Source organism: Tetrao urogallus (assembly GCF_951394365.1).
Source record: "Tetrao urogallus genome assembly, chromosome: 15".
NCBI lineage: Eukaryota > Metazoa > Chordata > Aves > Galliformes > Phasianidae > Tetrao > Tetrao urogallus.
Window position 1 is genome coordinate 7,737,588 of NC_136828.1, and position 22,244 is coordinate 7,759,831.

At 46.1% G+C, this 22,244-nt stretch overlaps 1 protein-coding gene across 1 annotated transcript; it reads right to left on the minus strand.

Moving 5' to 3' along the window:
- Positions 1-4,737: 4,737 nt before the first annotated feature.
- On the minus strand, positions 4,738-19,723 carry IL21R (interleukin 21 receptor; the record flags this gene model as incomplete). Its single annotated transcript, XM_079542655.1, has 9 exons — positions 19,588-19,723; positions 13,313-13,387; positions 11,110-11,215; positions 10,788-10,984; positions 10,097-10,248; positions 9,528-9,705; positions 8,992-9,088; positions 8,478-8,559; positions 4,738-5,643 (listed from the first exon to the last, which is right to left on the minus strand). The coding sequence occupies exons 2-9, from the start codon at positions 13,365-13,367 to the stop codon at positions 4,738-4,740; spliced, it is 1,773 nt and encodes a 590-aa protein (XP_079398781.1). The 5' UTR covers positions 13,368-13,387; positions 19,588-19,723.
- Between the last annotated feature and the right edge of the window lie 2,521 nt (positions 19,724-22,244).

Consider the following 22,244-nt stretch of genomic DNA (forward strand, 5'->3'; position numbering starts at 1 on the left):
GAAGAGAATTATAGGCACCAGCGTGTAAGCAACAGCATGGCAGAAATTAATGTAGGGCTGATTTGATGAACTAATTGGAGCTGGAGGCTAATATCATGGAGTTGACTTCTTGATACAGAAATGAGAGTTTACAAGAGGAAAAGGAGCTATCAGGGACTGTGAAGATGTGGACAAGAAGGTTATTTCTGATGTGACAGAGACAGGGAGAAAAGTAATAGAGTAAAAGTGACAGAAAATTCCTGTAAGAAACCCTTTAAGAAAAAATAATATGTTATCTACCCACAGAATAGCTAGATCTGTGAATGTGTCCAACAGAAACATGTAAAGCACATGTAGCTCACTCACATGATCAACCTGTGAGTGTGTGAACTGATAGAGAATAAGAAAGTAGAAGGATTTCCCTCAAATAACCAATCTTTTGCTGCCTTTTGGAGAGCCATTTTTCCATAACTTGGTGCACAGGAACAGCTATGAACTACTGGCTTTGACAGACTTGCACCCTGTCAGCTGAGAGAAGTTTCTACATAGGAAGGCTACTGTAATAGAGTGGTATTGGTGTGTGTGTATTTTTATGTATGTACATACATATATATGCATACATGAAAAGAATTTATTTTTGCCTGCATAGTTCCAAACACTGAGGGGGGCTATTCTGGCTGAATTCGTTTACATTCATCTTTTTCACTCAGAGAGGAGGGCCTATTTCTTTATTATTTTTTTTAAAACCAAGATGATGCCTCTTTTCAGCACAATCTAAGTCTGAATCAATGTGACTGAGTGCGGTTTTGTGCTCAGCAATCTAGCAGAACAAAAGTGCAAAGACCCTTCTGGTGGTTTGGTTGTTCCAGCCTCATTGTACAAGAAACAATATACAATTCCGCATTAACATGAATCAATTATTTTTTATATCTTATATTTTATCTTAGTAGATGTATCCTATCATCTACTGGCTTGCATAACATAGAAGTAAGTTAAACCATCTTACCAGCTCAAAGGAAACTTCACTTTTCACTCTGCCTCTGTCCCTCAATAGTGCTGGGTGTGTGGTTTGATGATCAGGCGGTAGCAGCAGTGGTGTAATAAAGTAGAGCTTACTGTGCCCGATTCTAAAGATATTCTCAAGAACCAATGAAAAACTGCTCAGATTATCAGATTGAGTTGAAGTAGCTGCATCTGCAATTACTCATTAGTGAAGGATAATCTGAGGAATTTCTGTTAAGAGGTTAACTTTTAAAAGGCCAAATAATTTGCTGAATATGAAAGTATCTTCTTGGAACACTTCTATAAAAAAAGTACCAACAAGAGAGCTCTCTGTAGGTGACCTAAATCCAGTTCCTTGCCTCGTGTGAATGTGAGATGAGCCTGCATCCATTGGCCTCTGTGCAGCAGGGCTATCAGCACTGCCCAGCATCACAAGCACCCTGAGCTGCCCTGTCCTCCGCTTCTTCCCCAGTCTTTCCCTGCAATGAGCTCAGAGGGGCAATGCTGGAGGCAGCAGAGACTAATGAGAGTTCCCTGTCTGCATCCCTGAAAACACAGGGAACAGATATTTCTATTACTCACTGAAACACTGCAGTGTTACAGTCAAGATCTACCAAGCTGGTCATGTACATGGGTCTGGTGCCAAAGAAGGGGAAGAGAAGATGGGTTGAATAACAGTCTCTCATTGTGAGCTTCACGGACCAAGAGACAGGGCAATGTGGAACTGGAGACACATATTTCCAAACTGGTAATGCAGTTAGGGTGATGGTGATTCTCCAAGTAGTTGCTCTCAGGTCTTCCCCACCTAGTAGGACTTCTACCAGTGCCATGGGTACCCATCCAAATATATTTTACACTTATTATCGTTACAACAACCCTAAATGTGAGCAGAAACAGAAAAAGCCTTAAAATGCAAGCAACCTTTTGGAAGAGCAAATAGCACCTGCTGCCTCAGAGCTGTTGGGACAGGCATAGATTGCCTGCTACAACAGACAACATTTTGTCTCTGATAGAGACGCATTGTAACCCTGCATCTTCCAGCCTGTTGCTTTAGGACAGGGTAAGGATGCTCCAGCTGCGCAGTTTTGACTGTTTGCCTTCAGAGCTGGCAGAAAAGTCAGTACAGGAGTTCAGCATGTATTGGAATAGATGGTCAGTGCAATAGCCTGGTACCATTTCTGTACCCTGGTCATTCTGTGGCTCAAGACCACTTTCCTCTGCTCATCCACAGTGAGAGGGCTCTGTTATGTCCCCCAGGCTAAGCTCGCAAGCCAGCAATATCTTAAGTGCACTGTCCCTGATCATTCTGAATACTGTCGAGGGTGGAATTAAACCTTTTACAGACATTTGAATTTGGAAGAAGCCTCCCAGAAAATCAACAAAATGTGGGCTTGCAACCAGTGTGGCCCAAGGAATCCTTGGGAAAAATGTCTTTTTCAAATTAAACACTGTTAGGTCAGGGACATTTTTAAAGTTTGCTGCTAGAAGCCTCACAAAAGCAAACAATCCACACCAACCCATCAAATACCTCCACATCCACAGTGCTGTGTCAACAACTCTTTGGACAACAACTCTTTGGCCAAGCTTCTCTCTTACAGCTTGCTTTAATGGGGACTCTACCTCCTCTTTTCAATCCTTGTGCCACGTGCCATACAATCTCCTCTCTGCCTCTTTGAGTGACCAGAGGCAGCTTCAGTCCAATGGAGCTGTGAAACAACACCTTGTACCAGATGTGTGGCTTCAGACTGTGTAGCAATGATAGAAACCTCTCCTCCAGCAGTTTTGGGGTCAATGATGTTATCAGAAGCATGGAACATATAGAACTGAGATGTGAAAGGGCCCAGAAAGATGGGTGAGATCCCCCTCCTCCCCACAGCAGCCTTGGCCGATTACCACGAGGTCATTTTAGAAGAGCAAACAGCTGTATGATGTGTCTGTAGGAGGCAGTTACAGACAGACCATCAGCGGTGCTTCTGCCCAGTACACATTTGCACAGACACAGCAGAGCTTGCAGGACACTGCGAGGAACGCACCTCCCCAACGAAGAAGCAGAGCTGACTCGCTCCTCTGCTGCCTCGCTGAGGACATGAAGGGTACTTGCAGCACAGCCGCAGAAGACGGCAAAAACAGAAAAAAAGGAGAGAAGGAACCTAACTCACTGATATCAATCACTTTGTATACAGGAAGGCCAGAGCTATGGGATATCTCGAGGCAGTAAAAACAGTACAGGCAAACAAGCAAACCCATGTAGGCTCAACATGAGCACGACTGGCAGCACAGCTGCTGTAAGTAATCAAATAAGGGCTGTGGATGCATAGAAAAATCTCCCACAGCACCCACCTGTAAAAGAAACAGCTTCTCTTCATTGCAAAGCTCCCTCTTGTTAAGGGAGTGTGCTGTCTGTGACAGCAATTGGAGAGCGATTTCTCTGTCCTTATTTCATCCTGTTTTCTACTCCTGATCCTTTGAGGAGGGGGAGTGAGAGAGAAGCGTGGAGCTCAGCTGGCCATCAGAGCAAAACCACTACAGGGAGCTGTGGGGTTGCTGAAAGTCTGGAGTAAAAGCTTGGGGAGAAGGAAGAGTGTTTATTGGTATCACAGGAACAGATTGTTAATGACACAGGTTCTCTCACTGTACAGTCAGCAGCCAAGTGCTTCTTGGGTTAGTAGCACTGTGCCTACGTAAGATGTGAGGTGTTCACATTCAGTATCAGTATCACATTAACTTTTTAAGACAGTTATCCTAAACAAAACAGGCAGAGATATGTGGAGAAAACAATCACAGATGCAGTGTAAATGCCACGTTCATTGTAGGCTGCATGAGCTAGCAGAGGTTGGTGAAGCTCTGTGCTGCTGACCTGTGAGCTGCAGCAAAGTCCAAGACAGGAGACAGAGCTGCAGGCACATCCAGGTGGTACAACATTCCTGAAACTTCTGCATAATTCTAATAGCTACTCAGCGCTATAGTTAATATGCTTGGAAAACGTGTGGAGAGGTGCAGGATCAGGAGGAAGCCCAAGCAGAAGGAGTTTCTCTGGAATTACGTTTTGAAGATTTTTAATTTATAGACTCTATCTGCAAAGGCAAGCCTCATCTAAAACTTGAGGTATGCTTTGTCTCTTGGGTACGCCATTCCCTGATGATGAGAAATGTTTTTGATTATACCCTATGGACGGGGATGGATGTAATTAATACTTAATACAAACTTTACAGCTGCGTGTACAGAGGGGAGTGGTTGGAAAAGTAACAACAGCTGCTGTTAGAATAGGGTAAGGGAACTTTAATGTAACAAACATGCTTGCCATTAGATACGCTTCTAAGATTCCATGTACATCCAACTCGAGTCATAAGAGAATGCCAGGGAAAAACCCTTTAAAGTTCTCTACTATTTACAAGCTTACTTTAAAAAATAAAATTAATAATTAAAAAAAAAAAAAATCAAATCTATGTAAGCTAAGGAGCGATTTTAAAGGTACAATTGCTTTTTCTTGTTGTGAAAAATTAAAGTCTGTAGTCATTATATAAGGGTTTGACAAAGAATGCTGAAAGAAAATTAATCATGTCAGGTTTGATACAGTGTGGACAGAATGAGTGGCAGTAGAAATAGACCTATATTTCTATGGATGTAACTGTTCTCCATTGTATGCAGTACAGCTTACACAGAGTAAACTCTGCTTTTCCTTCTGAATTTGGCCAACACTTTGCTTCTGGCACAGGATGGGAAAGGCCCTCTACTCTGCAGAACAGAATCAACTCCTCAGTTTGTCTGAGTCCCGCTGGCAGGGCTGTCAGCATGGCAGGAGATCCACTGCTTGACATAGCTCCGCGGAAAGTCCTCTCCCTCCTGCTCAAGAGAAACAGACCCACAGTTGGTCTGGCTATTTTGCTCAAAGTCACAGTCAACTGGACTCCCACAGTCCGAGTCCACAAAGCCGCTGTCAATAGTGTCCAAATCTAGGCAGATCATGGGGTAACTGTCACCAGGCCTTGCACTGCGCGGGAAAAAGTCACAGGATCCTTCACTGTAGGACACACTTTCACCATCAGGAGAAGGTAGAGAAGCTGGATTTTCCAAATCCCACTGATTAGGATGCAAGCAGAGGGCTTCTAGGATGCTCCCCATCCCTCCTTCCACAGCCTCTTCAACTTTCTGGTGGCCTGGGGCACCTGCAGTCCTCAGGTGATCTGTGGACATAGAGCCTGAGGCCAGAATTTTGTCCTGTGAGCTCAGGTCAGACAGATGCAAGGCACTGGATGGCCTTCTGTCTTCATCATCAATGTTCACCTTGGGGTAACCATTTTCTCCAGCACTATCTTCATCACCATTATGCTTCTGTTCCCTGTACATGCGGTTACAGTTGCACTGGCAGTTACAAGGTGTAAATTCATCAGCCACTGTCACAGTGTCAATGGACAAATGTCCATATGAGCGGTCCTGAGTCACGCTGCTGCTGTTCACACCTGACAGGAGGCTGTCTTGGACTGGGGCGATCAGGCAGGACACACAAGGCTTGCAAGGCAGATCATTTTTCAACTCCTTTATCTCCTCCTGTGAGGTGCAGTTGGAAGGACGCATGCTGAAAACTTCTAGGACTTCTGAAGGGACTATTTCCCATTCAAATAAATCAATGGTCATTTTCATATGGGATGTACCAACCCACTTCTGCATGGAAACACAAACAGAGAGAGAGAGGTTAGTATTGTCAAGTGTGAGTTTCTACAGAGGCAACTGAAGATTTTATGTTTTCAGTGGCACCACTGATCTGTAATATCACTGACTCCCCTAAAGTGGTAGGGTATGAGATGCAGTTATTACAAGGAACAGGCAGTGCAGAAAAAATAGCTCACATAAACAAAATTAATCAGCTCTAAAAGATTTGCATGGCTTTGCAGTTTTCCTCATGCTGAAACAGACAGACAAAAAACCAACATAAACCAACCAAAGAAGCTGCCACTGCCCATAGCAGCATTCTCAGTTCATCAGCCAGAGGTATCCCCCCTATGCCACCATGTCTGCCCTGCACCCTTCTCTGGGACACTGTTTCTCTCTGGAAGCAAAGTCAGTTTCTTTACATGCAACATCTGCAGCCAGCACACACATAGCCCTGTTCTGTCACTTCCCTCATCTTAGCTGCTCATGGCAAGGCCTGACCTGATCTTTTGTGCGTGGCCATGCCCAAAACTAGTCCTTTCTCTCACAGTGACAAGAAAGACGGACAGGGCAGGGACTGCAGGCATCAAAGAGCTGTAGCTATTGCTTGGTGCAGATAACACTGGGATGACTGGAAGGTGTCTCACATTGGATCTTGTCCTTCCATACCACCACTAGCATTACAGCACACACACTCTGCTGCCATCTGTCACACAGCAACAACGTGTAACAGGATTTTGGTGGGAAGGTTCAACCTCTGCCATTATGGGTCAACATATTAAACAGGAGGCATTTGTTTCAGAGCAGCCCTTGCTTTTGGGAAGAGATCATCTTGTGACACACTGACACCAAGTGTAGAAACTTCACTACTGCAGGAAGTACCTAATTATTCCAAATTATTCTTAACCTAAGCTGCAAAGAGCTTAGTGTTAAAGCTGTGCATGCAACAGGCTATTTGAGGGAACAGAAGGAAACTCCCTCCTCAGAACTGAGCAGGCAGAATATTTCCTATGCCCTGTTGACACACGTTTGTACGTTCCCACCCAACATAAACATAAGAACCCACATACACTAAGTGGTAAACAATGTTCCTCTGCTTTCCCTTCTCCTTTTCTGTCTTAACAGTTCTCTAATGTTTTCACTGCTTCCTGTCCAACCCAGGTCTGCTCTGTGCAAGCATTGCTACTGTCATTATTTACAGACGTTTCCTGAGCACTTGCTTTGGTGCAGGCAAGATGCAGTTGAACAAGCTTTAATTGATTGTTTTTCTGTCTGCTGATAATGATGATGATAATGATGACTGTTCACATATTAGTGAGGTCACCACATCCTCTTGACGTTGTCTGTTTCTGAATCTTGTGTGCTGCTTTATTCTGCAAATTTATTAACTTTCTCAGAACTGAGCTTTAGCAACACTGTAACTGACACTCATTCCTTCCCAGAAGCACTGACCAAGCAGATTAGAAACCAGCAGTAGCATCAGTCCCATCGAGCAGGGTGAAGCCACAAGATTCTCTGACAAGAGCATGGCTCTGCGCATGACAGGCTGGTTTCACTTCCACTATGAGTGCCATCCCTTAACTTTTAGGAATTCCCACACTGGGCTCACCTAGTCCTGGCTCCTTTCCTGAGAACAACCATGTGCACCACAAGGAGATGCAAGTACCCCTGGCATGCAGATAAAGGAAGCTGTGATAGGACTGAAAGGGGAAGGCAGGAAAGAAAAGAAACAACTGCTGTAGTCTTCAGCTTAAGTGGTGCCCATGCAAAATTTGCCATTTAACCCAACTGCACACATCATCCACACAGCATCAGGAAAGGACACGACGATCGTCAGGGCCCCACTGGCAACTCTCTTGCAGAGGGTCTAAGAAAAGCAGAAACAAAAAGCAGACACTGAAGCGCCTATGAGCAGCGCTACCAGCCAGCAGGAACAAAAGGAACTCATTCAGAAAGAGGCAGTGATCTCTGCAGTTCAGTGCCAGCACTTTCACAGTTTTATGATGGCATTGGGGGTTCTCTTCAGTTTAATGCAAAGTCTATGGATACTCAATGTTCTTTACTTTTTAATCTTGACAAATCCTGAAAACCCTGTGGGTTTTGCAAGACATTTTGTCAGGTGAGCAAATCTGACTGATGTTAAAAGAGAAGGTAATTAATGAGGGCTAGGCAAAGTTGCTCACTTTACAAAGATACTTCCTCATGGAGGAGGCAGCTGCACACACAGCGCTGTGACACAGCAGCTATTTCTCCCCAGAATTCTAGCCATCTTTCCAGGGTGATATGTCTATATGTTGTCTGCACAAGTGACTCTCCAGAGAGAACTACAAAGATTAATGTTGAGCCTGTGTTACTGCAGAGGCTGGACTGGGAGATGTGGCCTACAGCAAAGCCTACAGTTCACATCCTTGATGGCAGCATAAGATTGCAGCATGAGATTGCAGTCCTGATATTGCTTTGTCCATTCCCTTCACAACTAGAATCTTCACAGTTCAAATATGAGCTCAGCTCATCACTAAGACAGCATTTACAAGACATGAGCAGCACAGGCATAAAGACCATCACAGTACAGAAAACATACTGGAGGGCTCTGATCCTTGTCTGTACCCATGCAGCATTCCCTTGAGATGTTCTTTCACTTACTGTACTAATGAGAATCCCTTGCCCAGGAAATAATGTGGAGCCTTTTAGTTTACTTTTGTCAGGCTGCAGGTGATTCTGGGCAGCCTGACAAAACCCTGCACATAGCAGGGGGTTGGAATAAAATCATCGTTGTGGTCCTTTTCAATCCAGGTTATTTTATGAGTCTATCATAAGCTTCACTCACTTATGTAGTTCATTTATACCTTGAAATCTCCATTATACATCAGGTAAAGTGGTTTGAAAAAGGCAGATGGATCTGGGATGCAAGCGATCTTCTTCCACAAGCTGGAAAAGAAAAAAAGAAAGGTCTTGGGGTTAAGCACACTGTCTCTCTGCAAGAGGGGAGAGGCACCAGGCTTGCACTGAATGACTTGCACCAGCTTGAAAAGGGGCTGCAAGCCATGCCTGCTCCCATCTGGGCATCTCCAGAGCATGGACAGGACCAGGAAAACAGTTCAGGAGCCTGGAGGCCTCTGCTCAGTCCCTGTGCACAGTGTTCTCTTCCACCCAGCCTATTGAGAGGCATCAGACTGACAAAGAAAAGCAAGGCACTCCTGACATTACACCAACTGGAGACTATACTTTGCTGGCCCTCACAAGGCCATAGCTGTATCTATGCCTGAAGGCACAATACGCAAAGAAGGCTGCATGTGAACACCCCATTTTTAGCAGAACAAATAAGGGGCATTTAAGTCCAGCTTCCCTATGGGCTCTTACCTCTGTTGCTTGGCCAGAAAGGTTGTGACTGAGGCAGTGATCACCATGGCAACAATAAAGAACAGCAACCACTCCATGCCTGCTCTCTGTGTCATGGCTGGAGAAAGAGACAAGGTCATTCAGACTCACTTTGCACTTTGACCGTGCAGAAATAAGCAGCAGAAAGAAGACCCTGAGATTTTACCCCAGACTTTCTCTTAGAGACTCTGAGGCTGTTACGTGGGGACCAGCCCCTGTACATGAGGTCAAGCATGGGTGAAGTTGGTCAGAGAGGATTCAGCAATGAAAGGAGCTGTGCATCACTGCTGCAGCAATGCCACAGGGCAGCTGGCAGCCGATGTGCTTGGGGCAGGTCAGCTCCCTGCTCCTGGGCTCAGTTCTCCTGCCTACAGTTCATGGACCCATAAGCAAGCCAAATGCCTGCCTTTACCAGACTATCTAGCTTTTGTTCTAATTAATTAGATTTTAGTAGATTTCTGGTAGCATTCTCTGACACTGGACAAACTGGTAGGACAGGGAGAGCTAACAGAACGTACCAGCAGGGCTGGTTTTCAGTGTCAGCCGGGAGCTCCACTCACTCCAAAATCCATAGTAGCCAGTGTCTTCTCGGGGTCTGGCTCTCACTTGGAATTCATACTCAGTGTTCCCCTGGAGTTCCCATGGCAGGATCACCAGTGTCCTTTTGTCTTCATGGACAGATTTAATCTTCTGAGTCTGTAAATAATTACACATCAAGTAGTCAGTGAGGAGAGAGTGCTCTCACCTTACCCTCACTTGGAGCCCTGCAAAGGAATCCCCTCTGCTGTCATGTTGTTTCTGTGGGCTATACTCTGGCTGCTCAGCAGCTGCTTGAGGCCCTGGGGGATTCTTCAAAGCAGAACAGGAGAAGCAAATGATCTACCTCTCTTCCCCACAGAACCTTGTACTTTTCTAACAGCTTCTGCTTCTCAATTCTTTTTATAGTTTTGCTTGTTCTTAGTCCAGGCAAGCAAAATAGAATCTTTTTCAAAACCTCAAGAACCCTTCTTCCACACCAGTGCTCCTGTCCTGCTAGGGCTGGTCCCCTCTTTGCTGGTACTTGATGGTAAGCCAACATCTCACTTACCTCCCAGGTGTCAGCCCCTCTCTTATAACGCAGCTGATATTCCAGCTCCTCATTCAGAAAGTAGAAAAGAGGGTTCTGGTAGATGGTTTCCCAAGAAATATTGTAACCTTCTGTGAACACAGCAGTCAGATTGAACGGAGGCTGTGGTCTTACTGGGGGTGAAGACACAACAGTGTTACTCTTCACAACATCAGTGCAGATGCAAGAGAGCGCAGTATGAGGAAGGCAGAACACAGAGGGGCCAGAAGTGCCCTGGGGGGTGCAGCCCTGCACAGCACAAACTCCTGCACAGGCAGCACTGTGACATCTGGCGCTCTGAATGCCTTCTGTCCCTGACTCTGTTGCCCGTCTCTGCAATTCCTTATCATCTCAGGAACCAGGGAAATTAGCACGAGGGCAGCTAGCTCCTGGGAGATGAGGAAAGCAGAGTTCTTTGTTCTGTTCATCACACAGGAGGTCTCCTTTAGTCATAGTCACTTGCACAGTTGGGTGACTCTCAGCTCAGGCACAGTCATGAGGTGTTCTGCAGTTTATAATGGCAACAATAGGATCCCACTGTCCTGCCCAGAGGAGTGCACACTGAACAGCTCCCCACCCTTGGGTGTCTTGCTCATTCCCTGCCCAGACTCTATCCTGGCAAATCAAGACAAGCTTAAACAACATATATCGAGCCCATCATTTTTGTACTTACTGTTTTCTCTCATATAAAAACTTCTGGAAATCACATGCTGCCTGTCAGCTATCTCTGTGACATCCACCTGGACTTTGATGTCTGCCAGCAGCTCAGTCATGTCCACAGTACAAATGTATTCTGTGTGGTTGGTGCTCCTGGACAATTCCAGGAGACTGCAGGCTGCCACAGTGTTTTCTGGATCGTCCTCATCAACCCTGAAACCATTAAAAAAAAAAAACACCAAAGAAAGTAGTCCACTTCTATCACATAAACTAGTTGGACTGATCTGTTACTGTAACAAAACAGATTGCAATAAAAACTGTGTTCTATTAAGACGTACCATGTAGCAGTGATATTGTATGAACTGGCACCCAGGTCATTCCTCAGGAGGCAGGACAGGGTCTGCACATAGTCCACAAAACAAGTGAGGTTTTCATGACATGCGGCTGCAGGTTTGGAGAGAGAAAACACAATACCAGCTTCCACGCTGCAGCAAGCAGAACTTGGTATCAACACACAGCCCTTGGGAGTCCCGCTGCATCCACAGAGAACAGACTGCCCTGCACCAGGCTCAGAAAGCCTCCAGTCCTGGAGCACAGGAATGTTCCACCTCCAAAGGGAGGTGAATCACTGGCAGCCATCGGTGATAAAGAAAAAACTACTGGGAATGCTGCAGCAGCAGATGATGTACAGAAATACCAGAATGTGCCCAAACCGGGGCTGAATTTTCAAACGTCTCTCTGCCCTCTCTCACACGATCACAACCTAAGATTCGTGGCTCTTGGCACATTAAAAATTGGTAATTTAGTAATTCTTTCTTTACCATTCTCTCAGCTTAAAATTTTCTACAGTTTGGTATCTGCAGCATCAATGATTTTCATATCCAGCTCCAAAGACTTGGAATACATTTCATCAAATGTTGGCAAAAAGGTATTGCAACTTTCCCACTATTATTTCCATAAGTAATTCTGATGCTCAAGTGACTGGCAGAATTTATTGATCACTTAAACTGAAACAGACTTCTGATGAGAACATGAGAGGCAATTATGGAGATCATAGTGTTGTCATTAGGAAAATGAGCACACTTACAAGTGGCCACAAAACAGCATTTACGCTTTTAACAGTTCTCAGAGGCTGAGAAGTAAAAAGAGCTTCTGCAGATGTGCCATACAACACCCTGTCACTCTGAGCATGGCACGGTCTATTTCAGCACTCAGATTCCTGTGCAAGACCTCCAGTGAAGCAGGAAGGTGGCAGAAAAAGAAGTATGGGGATTCTTGCAGCAGCCTCTGTCTCCAAATTGTGTCCGTGTGCTTTACTACACATTGCATTATTCAAATTACGTGGCTGTTATTTTGTTTCAGTTTGACTTTTTCCTCTCACTCTGACTTCAGAATTCTGTTCTGAAATTTTCATTAATTTCATTTTGTTTCATTTCCATCTTAGCTTTTCATTCTGCGTCCTCAGCAGGCTGCCCTGAGCCCCCAGGGCATGCATTTCTTGCTTTGGTCCCAAACAAGATACTTTTTCTTCATTAGAATAACTTTGCTCTTCTAGAAAAAGAGAGCTGTTACCCCTGCTTTCTTTTAGAAAGGGCAGCAACTATTTATAAATTAATAAGCACTGCTAATTAGCATTCTTCTATGCTATTATGATATTGGTCAAAAAGTCTATTACTCCTTGGCTGTCTGCACAATTATCTCTGCAAGAATTTGTTAACGAATTGAAGAAGAGGTCAAATTTTTACTGGTAAGGGAGTATTAAAAGGTTAGATGAACCCAATTGACTTCAGGATGAATTCCATCCCTGGCAGCTTCAGAAAAAAAGATCAAAGGATTTTACTTCTAACAGTAAGATCCAGCCTGGTCAACCTGCTAAACTAATTACTAAAGAAGTTAGTACAGTTAATTCCTCATGTTACTCAAAATTCACAATACTGACATCACAATATGGCAGAAGATACAACTCTGAATTCACCTCTTTCACTAATTCCAGGGCTCTGCCTAGATCAGCGTGTGAAACGCTGAGCTCACGCCCGTTCTGTGCAGATGCTCTTGTTGCCACCTTTTTCTGTCCAGCAGCAGCAGATAAGAACCAGCAAGGGAAGTGGCAGTGGTCATCTGCACAGTGCAGACCTGAGCAAAGGGGTTCAGACTGGGAGAGATCACTCCAGTGTCCGGTTGGCTTCCAACTGTGCTGTGTGCTGTATATCCAGCTATCAGCCACCAGAACGTTCCCGATAGCAAAAGTTTTGGGGAGGAATCCTAGCCCTATGTCACCAGGAGCCATTTCAGTGCAAGGCAATAACTGTCTGCAGCATCCCATCCCTGTTGATGCCACTCTGCAACTTGGTTGAGATCTGCCCAGCTCTGCTCCCTCTCTTGCCTGTTCTTCACTTCCCCTCCCCGTGGAATCCTCTCCACTACCATCTGTCTTGTGCTTATTGCCCTGTGGCACTCTTGTGTACAGCCCTGCAGAGCCTGTGTCCATGACCAGGAAGGCAAGCCTTGTGTACAGCCAGGAATATGTGTCTGTGAACTTACTGTACTGGAATAAAAGGAAGAAGGAAATACTCTGGAGCCATAGTTTGTTCCTCATTTTGGTTCTGATTGGATGTCCTGAAAAAAAGCAAAAAAGCTGTACAATGAGGGGTTCAGCTCAGCCATCTGCTCATGTGTGTTGGAGGTTAAAGTGGAATTAATCAAGCCTTCATTTACATGTCTAAAAGTGAACTGCTTAATTTGGGCAAGGCATCTCAGCTTTCCTTCATACATCCCTCCCATGAGCTAAGGGTTTGGGGTGGGGGGCCTATGGCCATTATACAGATGAGTGACATTTCTGCTCTTTGCCAGCAGCATTTGCTCAGAGCAAGCAGAAAAGTGCCTGCAGCCTCAGCCTATCCATGCAACAGGAAGACACTTGGTTAAATACTAACTCATTTTTTCCTTCATCAACTTCCTGCAATTAGAAATGTCTTGCAAATAGAAGTGACATTGTTGTGGCTTAAACCTCTCTAGTGTGTATTAGTCCAATAAACAAGTCTGAATGTCAGTGTGGGTCTGTATGGGTAGTACCTGTGAGAACTCACTGATTTGGACTCTGTATAGTTAAATAAGCAAGAGACATCCAGCTAAGGGACTCCACAGAGCCAGGAAGAGTAAAACAAAGAATAGTCTCCCATCTGTCACAAGAATAATAATGCATAGCACTCTTCAGGAGAAGACTGTCCTGATACACTTTGGTGAAAAGAACCAACAGGAAAGGAAGGTCTTCAGAGAAGGGTACAGCAAGATGTGTGTAACAAAATGAGGAAACAACACCAAATACAGATGACTGCTACACCTTCAGTGACTGACCCCGCAGGAGCCCCTCTGCTGACTGCAAGCCATGCTTGCAAGCAACAAGTGCCAGAACCCTGCAAAACTTGGCCCTGGTTTGCAGCAAGGCACCTGTGAAAATGATGTGGAAGAAGCGAACACCCAGGTGCCCATCAGAGAGAACGCCAGCAACGCCTCTCCCACTTGGGGAATACTCACGATGTTTAAAAATTTCCAAGTTTACTCAAATAATGAAAGCAAAATAAATTTAGCAGCCACCAAAAAGCCCCTGCAAACCCACGTGAGATCTGAGACTCGCTCTCAAGTCTCTGCAGTGTCCAGATGAGATCAGCAGGGCTCACTCCGGAGCTGGCAGCAGCACCTCAGCTCTGCAGCGGGAGCAGTTGTGCTGCTGCTGCCCTCACTCCCTTGCAGACACAGAAAAGCAGCTGCTCCAGCTCACCAAGGAGCCCAGGCATTCTGCTTGTCTCCTTGCCTACTGTGAGCAGCAGGACAGAAGCTCTTTCTCCAGTTCTCCAAACATTCTCTGTGACTGTTGTCATTACCACCAGTCCCTGATAACTACGGCACAGCCCACTACTGAACAACACCTGGGCTCTCATTTACCCTTCCCCAACTCTTCTCTAAACTCTTCCTTCTCTGAGTAAGGCACCCCTCATCACACCATCCAAACCACACTCACCTAACTGCCCCATGGGAACAGTCCCCTGCAGATGGGAAGCCTCCTCACATTACAGCACCTGCTTGCAATATCTTATCACAAGCTCTTTTCCTTGCAGCACATTTAACAGAAGAGCTGTACCAAATTAGTTGTACGTCGAAGCCTAGATATCACTAGGCCCAGAACAAAGCTGTGCCACCTCAGGCCTTCGTGTCCTCTCCCTGAGTGCAGCCCAGTGCTGGCTCAGGGGCTGCACTGATCCCTCAGAGCTGTGCCCTGCTGCACAAGCCCAACCTCAATGTCACTGCTTTGCCACACACCACAGCCTTGGTCTCTCTGCAAGCAGAAGCAGGCTGCTTGCTGCCTCTTCTTCAGCCAAGGCAGGAAGGGTTGGACTCCCAGAGAGCTCTGCAGACTCACTGCTTGTTTCAGAATTCAACTAGCAGTGCCCTGAGTGTTTTGCAGCCACAACACTGCTGTCGTTCTGCTTTCCTTCATGCTGCCAACAGAGGCAAAGCAATGAGAGGGAAGCCTTTGTTGCTTACTGGTCTGTTATTTCTTCTTTATTTCTTTTCTACTCAGAGAACAGGAAAGATTGAACAAGATAAAGTCAAAGCAACAAGCCCAAGTAGTTTTATAGCAACATTAGCTGGTGTTATTACACACTGGAGAAAGGTTATTGTAAAACAAAGCAATTCAGATGGAAGATTTCTGGATAAGAGCAAAGGAACAGAATAGGGACAGTTCCCTGCTTGTGAGATTGTTCACTTCTGAGCAGAGGGCAGAATGGCAGTAAGCAATGAGCAGAGGCAGAAACTTATTCCCTATTTTGTATTAGAGAAGCCCTTTCCACCCCTTTGTGATAACCATGGCATCATGTTAAACACAGAACAGCTTAGGTTGGAGGGGACCTTACAGATCAGACTGTTCCAACCCTCTGCCATGGGCAGGGTTGCTACCCATTAGATTAGGCAGCCCAGGGCCCCATCCAACCTGGCTGTTCTTAATAAAAGGTGATTATCCATTCATCTATATGCACACCTATAAATGACTCTGCAATGTTTTAAAATACATCATTGAAGAGGAGATGAGACCAGTACACAGAATTTTAAGATTATTTTGCTTATTATTCCTGATATTTCCAAGCATGAGAAAACAAACGCCCCAGTTACATCCAAGAAAAAGACTGGAAGGTCTGCAGAAGTCTCTCAGGCACCAGCTAGATACAAAAGCAAGTTTTCTTCTCGAAATCTTCATTAGCAACATACACAGCTACCTAATCACAATGCCCAAAGAAACAGAGAGGCATCAGGCTACTCCGGCTGCCCAGTATGAGGCAACGTGAATGACATGGGGCACAAGGGCCACATCAGCAAAGGGAAAGATTTACAGTGAGGGCACAGGTATCAAGCAGGAGCAAACTGGCAGCAGGGAAAATTGATGGGAACACGGACATTACCTTGCCCCGTCCTTTCAGCTGTCCATGTCAGCCCTCCAACTCTCCCCCAGCCGGACTGGCCTGGCTGAACGGTTACTGGGACCGCAGACACTGCATGTGGGAGATGGAGAGCAGGTGGCTCTCATCAGCACTGAGTGAGAAAAACGCCCGGTGTGCGCCCCAGGAGCCGTGCTGTATTGGAATACACAGCGATAGGCGGTGGTTGACGTCATCACTGTATCAGTATTACTGACAGAAGGATGTGGTGAGCACAGAGGAGGCAATGAATTCAGGTCCAGGCTCCCACACATCATTTATTACTGTATTGCTCTTTTATCTTACTTTTATGTGAGAACAAGGTGGGAGAGCAGATAAAGCAAACTTCTAGGGCTTAGATCTAAAAGGTCATGCAAGTCACTTAGTGGGGTTGGTAGAATGAGTGGATGAGGCACTGGTGGCAAGTCGTTAAGTGGCTAAACCTAACTAAATAGTACACTATGGACCACATCCGACAGCTCAATGCTGCTTTATTCTGCTAACACCTGTCTCCAAACAGACTCTGGGACCAAGAGGCAGCAGCAACCATCAGAGTGCAGGCAGGGAGGTGGTCTGGCTCCCGGCTCCCCCCTCCTTGGTTGGCTCCAAGATACAGACCAGGCATAACGATTCTAAAAACAATTCTGGTGACATTTAAGAGGGAGACAATCACGTATTACCATAAGGAATGAGTCAACCATGACAGGAGAACAGCTGAGAACTGAGTGACTGCGTTCTACTGGAGGGAAAAGCAATAGAAGAAACCACCTCAAAGCTCAGGAAATGGGTTAAAATATGAATGAGCCTGGCAGAAAGCGGAGGTGTTAGTCAGCAAAGCGGCAGGCTGAAAAACAACAGAGCCCCACAGCTGGAGCCTGCGAGCTCACACAGAATGCTGCACAGAGGAGGGAGTGCATTGCTTTCATTGTGGGGAATGCTGAGTGCCACCCACACAGACCCCCACAACACTGCCCTCCGCACTCCCTCTTCCCTTATTATCTCTTTATAGCCACCAGGAGTGGGCTCAGCCTCTTATTCTCCACAGTACGCATCTCAGCCTGACCCTATTCTGCATGAAGGCTGTAGCAGATGTTGCTTTGGCTCCTACCTAAGGAAAAGGGCTTACCTTCACAGCGCTGTGACTGTGCGTCTTGCTCACATGGAGGGGAGAACTCACAGCCTTGTGTCTTCTCTTAGGAAATCACCAGATACACAGTGGTAAGCAGAAACAGGAATGACTGCGCCTGTCAACTCACCATGACCATCTGGAACAGAAACCTACAGCTCTGCTCAGATCCATCACCCTCGTCTAAACCATGCAGAACGTACCCAGAGCTCTCTCCTTGGTTGCTTTGCTGTGCTGGAACCTGCTGGCAGACATTCAGCCTGCAGGAAATAGTGATTTCTTTGATGGAGCCTCCACACCACCCTCCTCAGAGTGCTCAGGCTCCTTTGGAAGCCCATACACAGGTCTCTCCCTCCAGAAGTATCTATCACACCCATTTAGGGCCAACATCTATCAGCGCATCCCTTCTGCCTCCAGCGGTGCACCAAGACCAGAGCAGTGCTGTTGGCATATGGCTTTTTGTGGCAAAAGCTTCACCTCACCCACTCTGCCACTCTGCTTGGCCACAAGTTTTTACAGCAGGCCTTCCACTTCCTGGGCTGGGTGTAGCAACTGAGTGTACCTTGCACAGCTTTTGGCATCTCAAATAGGTTTGCAAACATACCAGCTGCTTTCAACTTGTTTTTGTGGAAGCACTTTCAAAGCAAAAGCTGATGGCTCACCCTTTATGCTGCCTCGGTGTGCAAGAAGGGAGCTGCAGATGGCTGCACGGCAGTGCACAGCCTCCAAAAGCACTGCTAGCTCACCCCTAAATCCATAGCACACACCGTCCTGGTGCAGCTGGCAGTGGTATACCATACACTGGGGAGAAAAGATGGGGATGGAGGATGGACAGTTTATGACCAGTAATATATTAGAACCTATTAACAACATTGGAAACAAATATGGCCTGTTCTGGAGTAACCAGTGTTTCCAAAAAATTAAAATTACATTTCTGAACAGAAAAGCTATAGAGCTTACTGGAGCCTTCCTGCAATCATCCTCATTGCTTGAAGCTGTGGCTTGCTATGAAGCTGTAAGGCAACAGAAGGAGCACACATTTTACTTGAGACTGAAAAGGCTGAAACGTGGAGTTATTGGCTCCACTGAAGCACAGGGACTAGTACAACAAAATAATTTCACATCAGTACTTCTGCATCCACTCAAACACAGGTAGATCTTTTTTACACTGCTCAGCAAGAAGAGGAGTTTGAACGCTGTTCTTACAAAGAGTAGAGACTGGGGGATTTTGTGCTCCATAGCAGCTTTTGCTGTGGTATGGTTGTTGATCAAACAAGGATGCTGCTTGCATCCCTTGGCTGCTGTTCTGGAGTCAAGGAAGAGTAACTGTGCATAGCCCAGTTTCCACATTGCTTACCCTGCCACTGTGCATTTGCAGAAGTTGGAACAGAATGTGCTATGAGTGGCAAATTGAAGCAATGGCAGATAACGTGTAAAACAGAAACAAAAAGGACAGCAGGTGACTGCAATGGCCCTTCTCACTGGGGAACTCAGCTGGAGGCTTTAAGACAAGTTATAAGAACAGCGGGGGCTGTCTGACCAGAAGCAGGAAGAACTGCTGTTGCTTCAGAACAGCAGCATCTGTTGCAAAGGCCCAGCACAGCTCAGAATAGGGCTCTAATGCTGAACTACGGATCCTAGTTCCTGCCCCTGGGGCAGAAACAAGTCACTGGACAGCTCTGTTAATTCCCTTGTGATGCTGCAGGGCAACCTCTGCTCCCTGAGCCCCTCTACCAGGCAGCTGAGGAGCAGAGCCCCACATAACCTCCAAGCCCAGAGCCTGTCAGGTACACGTACTGGTTAGTGAATGCAGCACACCTCAAACCTGTCAGATCCATCTCCCTGGCACCTCTGTGGGCTGCTCACAGTGCCAGGAGTGCTCATTTCAGGGCAAACCACAGCCAGCGCAGAGCTGGCTTTCACAGCAGCTGTCCATAGCACTAAAACAAGAACAAGGGCTGATTAAGACTCTGAGCCAGGTGTGGAAATTCTCTGCCCCCCCCCCCCGCCCCAGAAGGCAGTCCAATGCTTCCTCACCCTGTTAACATTTTTGCTGCTGTGTGGGTGGTTTACTGCAAGTGAAACCAGTAGTGGCTGAGCTGGGGAGAAGCAGCCAACCCCAATCTTCTGCTTGTGTCAAATTCCCCTACGTCTAAGAGCTGGGGAAACAGCAGCAAGTAGGAAAGTCCCAGCAATATGTTAGTCACTGCCTCAGTTACCTCCGACCACACTGCTCCAAGTGCACTGCTCTTACACAGCAGGGGACAAACACAAGTAGGAGCACGGGAGCAGCTGATCCATCACTGAACCGGGCAAAGAGCTCCTTAGGAGACCTGTCACAGCCCTTGGACTGGGGGAAGTCTAATATGTCATCACCGTGCAGCTAAACGTGCCACAGCAATCAGTTCTCTGCACTGTTCGTTACAAAGCTGCAGTCAATTTTCTTTCACCTTAAAGTTTTGCTGGTGAGGTGAAATAAGGGCGTACGGAAATTCTGTGCTGTAGAAAGCCATAGAAGGGACCAGACAGAAGTAGGACAGCACAAGGGAGAAACAGGGGAAAGATTTTAGCTAGATAACAGCAGAGACATAAGTTTCCTCTCACCATTGCATCCTCAGCTCATCCAATAAAGAACTTTGAGAGACCAGTAAGGACAACAGCACTGCAGCTGAGAACTCCACCAGCGCATTAGCCTCATTCCTCTGTCAGTGAGGGCTGAGCTGGGCTTTGCTCCTGACCCTGCCACCACAGCTTGGATGGGGCCTTGAAGGCTGTGTGCTGTGGCTGCAAATAATGAAAATCTGACAGCATGGGATGGCTGCCTCAGTCATAACAGGGGAAAAGAAAGATAAAATGCCAGATTATGTGATCATGATACATCACCATGTGGCAGAGCTTGTACTCAGTCTACAAAGGTGGGGAAGTGATGTGTGCATACATACATAAATGCATGCATTGCATGGACACAGTACCCCGAGAATTAGCCCAAACCACCTACTATATGTGAAAGCACCTGCACATAAATTTACAAACATTGGAAAAAAGCACCTCTGTCAGAGCACAAACTGCCAGAAGTCATGCTAAGGAGTTTCCTAAAGAAAAGGCATAGTCAGGAGAAAGCAAACCATCCTCTCAGTCTCTTTCCACTAAGGGGTTATGTCATACAATAATTTCACAGCCAGAGATGAGGTTAGAAAGGAGGGTAGGGCAAGTCACAAACCCCTTATTTGCTTCTCTCACCTTCTGGCCACGTTGCTGCCAGAAAGTGACACCTAACAGCACTTGTTTTTCTTTGATAAAGTTTATAGCTTATGTTGGATAAACATTTATATGTTCTTAGACCCTGCTTGATCAACACAGGTTCCATAGCAGGATGATGCCACAAGCTCTTACAGAAGCTCACAACATGCCTCTGCCCTGGGTACATGTCACAGGTCTGTTTAACCCCACAACCCACACTTCTCTCACCCCCCTCTTGGGGTTATTGTGTTTTCCAGTGACCAAACTCTTGACCGATAGGAATTTGAATGCAACTGCTCAGTTCAGCTGCTTATTTCTAAGATGCTAAAAGATGCTTAGAAGGAAGGAAAAAAAAAAACCACATAGCATTCACTGCAGAGGAAAAACAGTTTATCAGAATGAGTTCCTCCTGAACTGTGAATACAGCTGCCTTTCTCAGGAACCTGCTACACCCACTCAGGATGGTGAGTCAGGCTGCCAACTCTGGGTATGCAAACAGGTAAGGATGACACGGAGGTGGAACAATTGTGAGTTAGTAATGAATGGCTGAAAGTCAGCACAAGTCTCCATTTGCATTTCAGTCTCACAAAACAAACCGAGAAAGACTGCAAACACACTTAACTGCAAGAGGCAGCTCTCCATCCTGATAGGAGCAATCTGCTAGCTAAAAAGGTTGGAGGATCCCAACCTTTAGGTTTGAAGCTCCTCTCCCTCCCAAACACAGATCAGCTCTCAGGAGGTGTGGCTCAGGTGCATACACATTCTGGAAGTCCTAAAAGTCAGAACTCTCACACCCTCTCAGCAGATCTTAATCTTAAGCCTCAAACTTATCATTTGAAACGTAGCTATGGCCCAGCAGCCTATAGCAATAGCTCTAGATTGCAGAAGTGGAGGAAGTGGGAGCTGGAATGCTGAAATCACACTTGAGTCACACACATACTGTGCCTCCCTTAGCACAGCGGGTGGGCAGGCCGGCTGCACACAGTCCTGATGTTTAAACACCAGTCCTGGGTTCTGCCGAGGCAGGAGAACAGGGCTCCTCCTTCCCAAAGAGATGCAGTTTGATTTCACCAGAGGGCTGATGTAGAGTACTCAAGAAGACAACATCTCCCAATGGAAAGGAGCAGACAGGAAGGTGCAGCTATGTTGGGAAAACATAAATAAGTTTGGGAAAAAAAAAGTGAAAACAAAGCTGGGGCTCAGCAGAGGAACTGCTGCAGCAAACAGCCTCCAAGCTGGCATGAGCAGAGCTCTCTTGGCTGTTCCAGCCACATGCAGGCATTCCTGCATCCCCAAGAGCACATGGATGAGAGCACAGGCAGAAGGAGAAGAAAACAGCACTGACAGCACCATGCCTGCCTTCACACCCTGCAGCACTACCGCAAACAGTGAGTAATCCATTCTGGGTAGCTGCAATAACTGGGGGCTTTTGCTTAAATATTTGTTAGGATTTAGGGAAGTGAGTCATCTTAATCAGGAGGCAGATTGTGGCCTTTGTGCACGTTGTCATCCCACCATTTTAGTGAGTTTGCTTAGAGTCCTGCAAAGCCTCTTCACTTTCATGCCCCGCAACCTCACAGTACAATTCATCCTCATATTTTTAATTAAAAAAAGAATGATTACCATGTTCATCAGC